This window comes from Mizuhopecten yessoensis, unplaced genomic scaffold (genome assembly GCF_002113885.1).
Source record: "Mizuhopecten yessoensis strain PY_sf001 unplaced genomic scaffold, ASM211388v2 scaffold4083, whole genome shotgun sequence".
Taxonomy (NCBI): domain Eukaryota; kingdom Metazoa; phylum Mollusca; class Bivalvia; order Pectinida; family Pectinidae; genus Mizuhopecten; species Mizuhopecten yessoensis.
In genome coordinates, this window is record NW_018405367.1 from 40,174 (window position 1) to 52,772 (window position 12,599).

At 41.6% G+C, this 12,599-nt stretch overlaps 1 protein-coding gene across 2 annotated transcripts in view; it reads right to left on the reverse strand.

Annotated features, from left to right (window-relative positions):
- Positions 1–12,599, reverse strand: part of LOC110448482 — a 37,211-nt gene that overhangs the window by 15,872 nt on the left and 8,740 nt on the right. For both annotated transcript variants that reach the window (XM_021494743.1, XM_021494744.1), the window contains exons 4-5: positions 12,349–12,559; positions 9,153–9,289 (exon numbers count right to left, since the gene is read on the reverse strand). In XM_021494743.1, coding sequence (XP_021350418.1) covers positions 9,153–9,289; positions 12,349–12,559 — 348 coding nt within the window. The remainder of the gene's footprint in view (positions 1–9,152; positions 9,290–12,348; positions 12,560–12,599) is intronic.

Here is a 12,599-nt window from a genome sequence, read left to right on the forward strand (position 1 = left end):
TCAAACTGCTACCTAATACTGATAATGCTAACCCAAATTGAATTACTTCCAATGGAAATTAAACAAATGTTGGTCCAAAATGTGATTTCCCTATATAAACTATAGTAAAGTTTACCCCCTCCCCAGGGGGAAACGTGAGACCCCAGGGTCAAGAAATTCACAATTTTGGTAAAGCACCTTAAGACCCTTCCATATATGAAGAGTATTTGATTCTACCATATCTGGGTCTTGAGAAGAAGATTTTTGAAATTTTAGTCAATTTGACCCTTTTTGGCCCCACCCATCAGCCCCTGGGGGCTTGGGACTAAACCGGCCACTATTTTTGTTGACCTTTGTCCATGGAAGGTCCCTGCAAAATTTCATTGAAATTGGTTCAGGGGTTTTGGAGAAGAAGTCGAAAACGTAAATTGTTTACGGACGGACGACGGACGATGGACAACGACGGACAAAAGGCGATCGCAATAGGTCACTTGAGACTTTGTCTCAGGTGACCTAAAAAAAACACAGTGCAGTGGGACAGGGATCATTAAGGGGAGGTAACTGTATATAGAAAAAAAACACAGTGCAGTGGGACAGGGATCATTACGGGGAGGTAACTGTATATAGGAAAAAACACAGTACGGTGGGACAGGGTGGTAAGTCCAGTTTCCAACATCACAATTATGACGTCGTAATTATGACTATGTCAACACAATGGCTGTGGCATTTACAGTCTATGTGAATGCCATCCAAACTTGTTATATAGTGTTATATAGTGGCAGTGCCATAGATTGGTAAATATAGTTAATAATTTTAATAGTTTAAATGCGTCTTCAGGCGTAAATGCATTAACAAAGATAAACATCATTATTAGTGGTGGCATTATCTTTTGATGAAAGAATAATTAGTGAATTAAATTCTTTAAATTATCCGACAAGAAGTTTTCAGATATATATACACAGTGTTTAGTTGTCCTTAGTTGATCACAGAAAGTAAAAGATGTACAGGTTTTTTTTTTAAATTACCATTGATAATTAAATGAACTTCAGTAATTGGCAAACCTGCTTGAGATACCACCTTTATAAAGAGACCGTCTGACTCCTAGTTTTACGGACTGTTAATAAAATCTTCTATTTTATTTTTATGTTAACTCATTCACCCCTAAAGTCAATTTTGAACCTTACCAAATCAAAGACTGGGCAAGTCCAGTTTAAATATGTAGGGGTGAATGAGTTAATTGAACCTGCAATAAGAGACTACTTATAATTACAGAAAAACCTTATGTCCTCTGTAATTTTGGCGGTATACTGAGTTTGGTGGTATATCGGGTTTTCACTTTTAAACCTGAAAGTGTTCACAAACCAACTGAACTTATACTTTAAAAAAAATAAAAAAAATCAGAATACGTTTTTTCAAATTATGTATCAAATTGTTGAGCGTGCAAAACATATAGCTGATTACCTGGTCATTCGGCAGTCACCTACGTAACATTCCTGTCATCGGGATATACCTGTACTCGACTCAAATTGGTGGTATTTAATGAGGTCAAAATAGTGTTATTTAAATTAACCGTTTGTTTTGGGAATATGATGGTGGAAGGCGGTATGCGGGTTTGGCAGGTGCATTAACGTTGGGGAAATCCGTTCGAAGTAAATCAATAGCGGTATGCGGGTTTGGCGGTTTAACGGATGACATAACAACAGGGTTTTACTGTATTTACACCATGTGAAGGTGGTCTTTGAATGCAGGTGAGGTTGGACTGATTGATTAAATTTTAAACAGTTACCTCCCCTTCATTTCGTTTAGACTGTAACTGTAACACAGTTGGGCAAGAACACTGCTGCTGACAACATAACTCAGTAGGTAAGAGCGATAGTAGTATGACAACCTTATGTCATGGATAGGAATCCTGGTCTAGCCCCTCCGAGTAGGTAAGACGGATAGTAGTATGACAAACTTATGTCATGGATAGCAATCCTGGTCTAGCCCCTCTGAGTAGGTAAGAGCGATAGTATGACAACCTTATGTCATGGATAGGAAGTAGGTAAGAACGATAGTAGTATGACAACCTTATGTCATGGATAGCAATCCTGGTCTAGCCCCTCTGAGTAGGAAAGAGCGATAGTATGACAACCTTATGTCATGGATAGGAATCCTGTTCAAGCCTCCCCGAGTAGGTAAGAACGATAGTAGTATGACAACATTATGTCATGGATAGGAATCCTGGTCTAGCCCCTCCGAGTAGGTTAGAGCGATAGTAGTATGACAACCTTATGTCATGAATAGGAATCCTGGTCTAGCCCCTCCGAGTAGGTAAGACCGATAGTAGTATGACAACCTTATGTCATGGATAGGAATCCTGGTCAAGCCTCTCCGAGTAGGTAAGAACGATAGTAGTATGACAACCTTATGTCATGGATAGGAATCCTGGTCTAGCCCCTCCGAGTAGGTAAGAGCGATAGTAGTATAACAACCTTATGTCATGGATAGGAATCCTGGTCTAGCCCCTCCAAGTTGGTAAGAGCGATAGTATGACAACCTTATGCCATGGATAGGAATCCTGGTCTAGCCCCTCGGAGTAGGCAAGAGCGATAGCAGTATGACAACCTTATGTCATGGATAGGAATCCTGGTCTAGCCCCTCCGAGTAGGTAAGAGAGATAGTAGTATGACAACCATATGTCATGGATAGCAATCCTTGTGGATAGGAATCCTGGTCAAGCCTCTCCGAGTAGGTAAGAACGATAGTAGAAACCTTAATTATGTCATGGATAGCAATCCTGGTCTAGCTCCTCCGAGTAGGTAAGAGCGATAGTAGTAACCTTAATTATGTCATGAATAGCAATCCTGGTCTAGCCCCTCCGAGTAGGTTATAGCGATAGTAGTATGACAACCTTATGTCCTGCATAGGAATCCTGGTCCAGCCCTTCCGAGTAGGTTAGAGCGATAGTAGTAACCTTAATTATATCATGGATAGCAATCCTGGTCTAGCCCTTCCGAGTAGGTTAGAGCGATAGTAGTCTGACAACCTTATGTCATGGATAGCAATCCTGGTCTAGCCCTTCCGAGTAGGTTAGAGCGATAGTAGTCTGACAACCTTATGTCATGGATAGCAATCCTTGTCTAGCCCCTCCGAGTAGGTAAGAGCGATAGGAGTAACCTTTATTATGTCATGGATAGCAATCCTGGTCTAGCTCCTCCGAGTAGGTAAGAGCGATAGTAGTAACCTTTATTATGTCATGGATAGCAATCCTGGTCTAGCCCCTCCGAGTAGGTCAGAGCGATAGTAGTATGACAACCTTATGTCCCGGATAGGAATCCTGGTCCAGCCCTTCCGTGTAGGTTAGAGCGATAGTAGTATGACAACCTTATCTCATGGATAGCAATCCTGGTCTAGCCCTTCCGAGTAGGTTAGAGCGATAGTAGTAACCTTAATTATGGCATGGATAGGAATCCTGGTCTAGCCCCTCAGAGTAGGTAAGAGCGATAGTAGTATGACGACCTTATGTCATGGATAGGAATCCTGGCCTAGCCCCTCCGAGTAGGTAAGAGCGATATTATGACAACCTTATGTCATGGATAGGATTCCTGGTCTAGCCCCTCCGAGTAGGTAAGAGCGATATTATGACAACCTTATGTCATGGATAGGATTCCTGGTCTAGCCCCTCCGAGTAGGTAAGAGGGATAGTAGTAACCTTAATTATGTCATGGATAGGAATCATGGTCTAGCCCCTCCGAGTAGGTTAGAGCGATAGTAATTTGACAATCTTATGTCAGGGGTAGGAATCCTGGTCTAGCCCCTCCGAGTAGGTCAGAGCGATAGTAGTATGACAACCTTATGTCCCGGATAGGAATCCTGGTCCAGCCCTTCCGAGTAGGTTAGAGCGATAGTAGTATGACAACCTTATGTCCTGGATAGGAATCCTGGTCCAGCCCCTCCGAGTAGGTAAGAGCGATATTATGACAACCTTATGTCATGGATAGGATTCCTGGTCTAGCCCCTCCGAGTAGGTAAGAGAGATAGTAGTATGACAACCTTATGTCATAGATAGCAATCCTGGTCTAGCCCCTCCGAGTAGGTTATAGCGATAGTAGTATGACAACCTTATGTCCTGGATAGGAATCCTGGTCTAGCCCCTCAGAGTAGGTTAGAGCGATAGTAGTATGACAACCTTATGGTATGACAACCTTATGTCATGGATAGGTATCCTGGTCCAGCCCCTCCAAGTAGGTAACAGCGATAGTAGTATGACAACCTTATGTCCTGGATGTATGACAACCTTATGTCATGGATAGCAATCCTTGTCTAGCCCCTCCGAGTAGGTAAGAGCGATAGGAGTAACCTTTATTATGTCATGGATAGCGAATCCTGGGCAAGCCTCTCCGAGTAGGTAAGAACGATAGTAGTATGACAACCTTATGTCATTGATAGGAATCCTGGTCTAGCCCCTCCGGGTAGGTAAGAGCGATAGTAGTATGACAATCTTATGTCCTGGATAGGAATCCTGGTCCAGCCCTGGTAAGAGCGATAGTAGTATGACAACCTTATGTCCCGGATAGGAATCCTGGTCCAGCCCTTCCGAGTAGGTTAGAGCGATAGTAGTCTGACAACCTTATGTCATGGATAGCAATCCTTGTCTAGCCCCTCCGAGTAGGTAAGAGCTATAGTATGACAACCTTATGTCATGGATAGGTATCCTGGTCCAGCCCCTCCAAGTAGGTAACAGCGATAGTAGTATGACAACCTTATGTCCTGGATAGGAATCCTGGTCCAGCCCCTCCAAGTAGGTAAGAGCGATAGTAGTATGACAACCTTATGTCCTGGATAGGAATCCTGGTCCAGCCCTTCCGAGTAGGTTAGAGCGATAGTAGTATGACAACCTTATGTCATGGATAGCAATCCTGGTCTAGCCCCTCCGAGTAGGTTAGAGCGATAGTAGTAACCTTAATTATGTCATGGATAGCAATCCTGGTCTAGCCCCTCCGAGTAGGTAAGAGCGATAGTAGTATGACAACCTTATGCCATGGATAGGAATCCTGGTCTAGCCCCTCCGAGTAGGTTAGAGCGATAGTAGTATGACAACCTTATGTCATGGATAGGAATCCTGGTCTAGCCCCTCCGAGTAGGTAAGAGCGATAGTAGTATGACAACCTTATGTCATGGATAGGAATCCTGGTCTAGCCCCTCCGAGTAGGTAAGAGCGATAGTAGTATGACAACCTTATGTCATGGATAGGAATCCTGGTCTAGCCCCTCCGAGTAGGTAAGAGCGATAGTAGTATGACAACCTTATGTCATGGATAGGAATCCTGGTCTAGCCCCTCCGAGTAGGTAAGAGCGATAGTAGTATGACAACCTTATGTCATGGATAGGAATCCTGGTCTAGCCCCTCCGAGTAGGTAAGAGCGATAGTAGTATGACAACCTTATGTCATGGATAGGAATCCTGGTCTAGCCCCTCCGAGTAGGTAAGAGCGATAGTAGTATGACAACCTTATGTCATGGATAGGAATCCTGGTCTAGCCCCTCCGAGTAGGTAAGAGCGATAGTAGTATGACAACCTTATGTCATGGATAGGAATCCTGGTCTAGCCCCTCCGAGTAGGTAAGAGCGATAGTAGTATGACAACCTTATGTCATGGATAGGAATCCTGGTCTAGCCCCTCCGAGTAGGTAAGAGCGATAGTAGTATGACAACCTTATGTCATGGATAGGAATCCTGGTCTAGCCCCTCCGAGTAGGTAAGAGCGATAGTAGTATGACAACCTTATGTCATGGATAGGAATCCTGGTCTAGCCCCTCCGAGTAGGTAAGAGCGATAGTAGTATGACAACCTTATGTCATGGATAGGAATCCTGGTCTAGCCCCTCCGAGTAGGTAAGAGCGATAGTAGTATGACAACCTTATGTCATGGATAGGAATCCTGGTCTAGCCCCTCCGAGTAGGTAAGAGCGATAGTAGTATGACAACCTTATGTCATGGATAGGAATCCTGGTCTAGCCCCTCCGAGTAGGTAAGAGCGATAGTAGTATGACAACCTTATGTCATGGATAGGAATCCTGGTCTAGCCCCTCCGAGTAGGTAAGAGCGATAGTAGTATGACAACCTTATGTCATGGATAGGAATCCTGGTCTAGCCCCTCCGAGTAGGTAAGAGCGATAGTAGTATGACAACCTTATGTCATGGATAGGAATCCTGGTCTAGCCCCTCCGAGTAGGTAAGAGCGATAGTAGTATGACAACCTTATGTCATGGATAGGAATCCTGGTCTAGCCCCTCCGAGTAGGTAAGAGCGATAGTAGTATGACAACCTTATGTCATGGATAGGAATCCTGGTCTAGCCCCTCCGAGTAGGTAAGAGCGATAGTAGTATGACAACCTTATGTCATGGATAGGAATCCTGGTCTAGCCCCTCCGAGTAGGTAAGAGCGATAGTAGTATGACAACCTTATGTCATGGATAGGAATCCTGGTCTAGCCCCTCCGAGTAGGTAAGAGCGATAGTAGTATGACAACCTTATGTCATGGATAGGAATCCTGGTCTAGCCCCTCCGAGTAGGTAAGAGCGATAGTAGTATGACAACCTTATGTCATGGATAGGAATCCTGGTCTAGCCCCTCCGAGTAGGTAAGAGCGATAGTAGTATGACAACCTTATGTCATGGATAGGAATCCTGGTCTAGCCCCTCCGAGTAGGTAAGAGCGATAGTAGTATGACAACCTTATGTCATGGATAGGAATCCTGGTCTAGCCCCTCCGAGTAGGTAAGAGCGATAGTAGTATGACAACCTTATGTCATGGATAGGAATCCTGGTCTAGCCCCTCCGAGTAGGTAAGAGCGATAGTAGTATGACAACCTTATGTCATGGATAGGAATCCTGGTCTAGCCCCTCCGAGTAGGTAAGAGCGATAGTAGTATGACAACCTTATGTCATGGATAGGAATCCTGGTCTAGCCCCTCCGAGTAGGTAAGAGCGATAGTAGTATGACAACCTTATGTCATGGATAGGAATCCTGGTCTAGCCCCTCCGAGTAGGTAAGAGCGATAGTAGTATGACAACCTTATGTCATGGATAGGAATCCTGGTCTAGCCCCTCCGAGTAGGTAAGAGCGATAGTAGTATGACAACCTTATGTCATGGATAGGAATCCTGGTCTAGCCCCTCCGAGTAGGTAAGAGCGATAGTAGTATGACAACCTTATGTCATGGATAGGAATCCTGGTCTAGCCCCTCCGAGTAGGTAAGAGCGATAGTAGTATGACAACCTTATGTCATGGATAGGAATCCTGGTCTAGCCCCTCCGAGTAGGTAAGAGCGATAGTAGTATGACAACCTTATGTCATGGATAGGAATCCTGGTCTAGCCCCTCCGAGGAGGTAAGAGCGATAGTAGTATGACAACCTTATGTCATGGATAGGAATCCTGGTCCAGCCCCTCCGAGTAGGTTAGAGCGATAGTAATTTGACAATCTTATGTCAGGGATAGGAATCCTGGTCTAGCCCCTCCAAGTAGGTTAGAGCGATAGTAGTATGACAACCTTATGCCATGGATAGGAATCCTGGCCTAGCCCCTCCGAGTAGGTAGGAGCGATATTAGTATGACAACCTTATGTCATGTATAGGAATCCTGTTCTAGCCCATCCGAGTAGGTTAGAGCGATAGTAGTAACCTTAATTATGTCATGGAAAGGAATCATGGTCTAGCCCCTCCGAGTAGGTTAGAGCGATAGTAGTATGACAACCTTATGCCATGGATAGGAATCCTGGCCTAGCCCCTCCGAGTAGGTAGGAGCGATATTAGTATGACAACCTTATGTCATGTATAGGAATCCTGGTCTAGCCCCTCCGAGGAGGAAAGAGCGATAGTAGTATGACAACCTTATGTCAGGGATAAGAATCCTGGTCTAGCCCCTCCAAGTAGGTAAGAAGGATAGAAGTATGACAACCTTATGTCATGGATAGGAATCCTGGTCTATCCCCTCCGAGTAGGTAAGAGCGATAGTAGTAACCTTAATTATGTCATGGAAAGGAATCATGGTCTAGCCCCTCCGAGTAGGTGAGAGCGATAGTAATTTGACAATCTTATGTCCGGGATAGGAATCCTGGTCTAGCCCCTCCAAGTAGGTTAGAGCGATAGTAGTATGACAACCTTATGTCATTGATAGGAATCCTGGTCCAGCCCCTCCGAGTAGGTTAGAGCGATAGTAGTATGACAACCTTATGTCAGGGAGAGCAATCCTGGTCTAGCCCCTCCGAGTAGGTAAGAGGGATAGTAGTATGACAACCTTATGTCATGTATAGGAATCCTGGTCTAGCCCCTCCGAGTAGGTAAGAGGGATAGTAGTATGACAACCTTATGTCAGGGAGAGCAATCCTGGTCTAGCCCCTCCGAGTAGGTTAGAGCGATGGTAATTTGACAATCTTATGTCAGGGATAGGAATCCTGGTCTAGCCCCTCCAAGTAGGTTAGAGCGATAGTAGTATGACAACCTTATGCCATGGATAGGAATCCTGGTCTAGCCCCTCCGAGTAGGTAAGATGACAACCTTATGTCATGGATAGGAAGCCTGGTCTAGCCCCTCCGAGTAGGTAAGAGGATAGTAGTGTGACAACCTTATGTCATTGATAGGAATCCTGGTCTAGCCCCTCCGAGAAGGTAAGAGCGATAGAAGTATGACAACCTTATGTCATGGATAGGAATCCTGGTCCAGCCCCTCTGATATATTTTTTTACACTCAGAACACTGTTTTTGATTCAGTTTTGATCATTTCATCTTGATTACTCACACAAAGTCACAAGGGTATGGTTTTCTATTCAGAAATGCTATATCAAAGCTTAAGTCATCTCAGAAATAACAGTTACCAATGTATAGATACAGTTTTCGGCAGTGGGTCGGGGATACTTAGGATCACATAATCAAAAGGAATTCAACAAGATCATACAGGCTAGATTTCTATTCCATCTTTTCTTATTGCAGAGTTATCTGCTCTTGTTAGCAGGTATTGATTGTTACGTCATTTGTTTGTGAGAGTAACGTCATCAAGTTTTTGAGAAAATGATGTAATTTTCTCACACGAACCAATGACAAAACAATCAATACCTGCTCCCAAGAGCAGATAACTCTGCAATATGAAAAGATGGAATAAGAACCCCAAATCTATGTATGTAATAAAACAACTTACGACAAAGTTCAACTACAAATTTGAAGTGCTTGTTGTACTCAGTCTTGACGCTGCTGACGTAACATCTGAATGTTTTATCTATGTCTGCCTCAGTCACGTTTCTTATTACAAGCTGGCTACTTGAAGGTTCTGCCATTCTGTAAAACAAAACAAAGAAATTCAGGTAAGGACAAGGTATTGAGATTGTTTACTTGATATGGCCAGTTATAAATGGAACATTTTTGGGGTAAACTGTTTCACTCCTACTCCTATGTAACTTTAATAAACTCTTCAATGCACTGATCTGGATGAGTCCATTATGATCTACAGTGGTGTAAGGGTTAATTAGCCTTCATGACAGCACTAGGTTTTTATATTTATATATTTAGAGGCTTCAAAAATCTTTGTCAAGGCTCACCAAAAAATATGCACTGTCAACTTTAAAGAGCACTATAGTAATATCTATCCTAGTGAATAAGTCTTGTACAACCAGTCAAATTGCTACGAATTGTGATAAATGGAATCAGTTCCGGAAGAAATAAGGGTAAGGAACTCTTATCCTGATATTCATTCTTCATTATAGTAAAGGGAGGGAACTCATCTATATGATTAAAATAAATGTAGATTTTGTTGTTTGGTTTGTTCGTGTTTTACGTCCTATTAACAGCTTTGGTCATTTAAGGATGGCCAGCTTTGTTGGTGGAGGAAAGCCAGAGTTCCCGGACAAAATCCACCGACCTGCGGCCAGTACCTGGAGACTGCCCCAGGTTGGCCTCGAACCCGCGACCCAGTGGTGGAGGGCTAGTGTTAGCTTCAGATTCAGATTCTGTATCACACTCTCGAGTCTTGACACACTTGTGTGTATAACGAGAGGTCAAAAATTCAAAACAAACATACATGGCAGACAGGGTACTAAGTTCATTGTAACATATGAATAATTATAGTAAATACGCATTAAAGTAACTCACTCAGGGATAATAATGATTAATTGCAAATTATAAGCATATAAAGGTAATAAAGAATAAATTTATGCAATTAAAGAATACACTGCTATTGTATATATAGAAAGTACAATAAAGAGTATGACAATAATCAGTGTGAAATACATAGGTTTTCTACATTTTTAAGAAAGTAGCTCACTCTGGATAATAAGGGTCGATTACAAATTTCAAACATATACCTCTCATTTTAGCTAAACTTGGATTTATATAAAAGTAATGTGCGATGTATTTATGTCTATAATTAGTTATCGTAGCATTATTACATTGAAAAAGATAGTGGTATTCATCCCCAATACCATATTACGTGGTATACCAACCCATCTACCAGTTTCAATGGGTAATTTTAAGTTCGAAATTCTAAATTTGCTAATAATTATACGTTCGCTGGAATTAAGCTTAACTAGATATGATTCAAAATTAAACTGGTTTTTAAAGACAGAGTAGAACTGTTCACGAGACGAAGAGTTAATGGTAGAGAATCAATTTTGAATAAATTGATCACATAAACATAGCAGAATGTCAAGACGCTTTAAATACTTGGCCAACGCGGCTGCTAAATGTAGATATTTCAATGAAAAATGGAGACGCCCCCCCCCCCCCGAATAAAAAAGGAGGGAAACTCTTTGCTTACAGTCCTTGCAAATTACTGACTTTACAGTTTTGGTGCAAACAATCAAACTGTTTTGAATGTGATCAATTCAAGTGTCTACTGTAGAAAATTAACCCTTTCACCTCTAGGTAACTTTAGTAGACTCTACCATGCATTGATCTGGACGAGTCCATTATAGTCTACAGTGGTGAAAGGATTAAAGAGTTCTAATATTTTTTATCACAATAAACATTTCCATAGCATCCATCGTTTTTGTGCAATCAGTCAAACTGTTTGGGAATTGATCATTTAAATGACAGTAAGGGGAGCAAACTCCATCATGGTATTCACTCCAAAACCAGAGCAAAGGGAGGAAACTCTATAATTTCAGTACATTGCAGTCCAGTACATGCTAGCTTTGTTACATGGAGGTGTTACTAGCTGTATAGGATAGAGTAGTAACACTGAAGGATGACATTTTACCAGCTGTTGTAAAAGGTGAGAAATCTTTGATAGCAAAGGAAAGGAAATCAAGGATGATTTGTTTCTTAGGTAGCAGTGTACAGTAAAAATTGCCGCCTGATCCTAAAAAAATGGGCATGTCTCAGAATTCATCCTACATAAATATATATATATGAATAAACTACATTTTAAATACATCTTATCACAGCAAAAAAAAAAACATCCAAAAATTACATGAGTTTCAACCAAAAATTTGAATTCCTGAATATAGATTTTTTTTCTAAAAACTGTCTTAAATATCACCTATTCAGTAACAGAAATACTCACATTTAAGCATAGGTCGTTCTGATGGATTTTTCACAATATTTCCCACATGCTGAGTACAAAAATAGACTACATGAAAAGCTAGCTTTTGTTTTGTAGACACAGATCTGTAAATGGCCAAAACTGTAGTCTCAAACCATATTCAAATTTTTTTTCTTGAAAAATTATGAAGCCCACGTAGTCCACTTCATCATGTATATGCAAATTATATACTAAGTATGAAAGTTAAAAGGTGTGTACAATTACGATACAATACCAATTGAAATATTTCTCTAAAAAAAATCCTATAAATGTTACAATATGATTTTAAAACAGCAATATACTGCAATTATTTTTTCAAACAAGTGTTTTTGGGTTTAACTATACTAATAAAATAATTTTAAAGAGACAACATTGAAAACTACTTAATATTAACCAAGTTATGCATGGATGTATTACTTAAAAAAAAACATGCCTGGTAATAAGCCCATCTCCCACTTTTCGTTATTTTTCCTTGCATAAGGTGGATGCCCGGTAATAAGCCCACCCCTTTTCTTCAAGTTCATCAGTGTCAGGCAATTTTTTTTTGTGTATTTTTGTACGTTCTACAATACATGTTAATCTAACCAGCAGAAAGGCATTGGAACCCCTTCTGGTAATTAAATTATTTGGGACTTTGAATCCCTGCAGTCCTGTATTGACACAGCATCAAAAATCTATCAGTAAGCTTGCTGACATGATAGGAACTTTAAACAGTTTCTTTATCGAATTATAAATACTCTGATCATCTGGAAATACATTTAATGCACTGACACACTTTGCAATAATCCCTTCATACTTAATTCAATATATAAATACTTACTGATTATTGATACTGCTAGTTATACGGCTGTCATTCAGATCAGACAACAGTGTGAGGTTCCCGCCATCATCGTAGTACCACTCAACATTCCTCAGCATAGAATCTAGTTGTCCGAAGTCCCCTGAACAATTTAAAGAGATGGTCCCGCCCAGCTTAGCACAAGGGGTTGATGAGGGGCCAAATGCCTGGGGATGTTCTCGACCTGTGGGGCCTAGAATCACACAACAATTACAGGCCACTTAAGACACAGT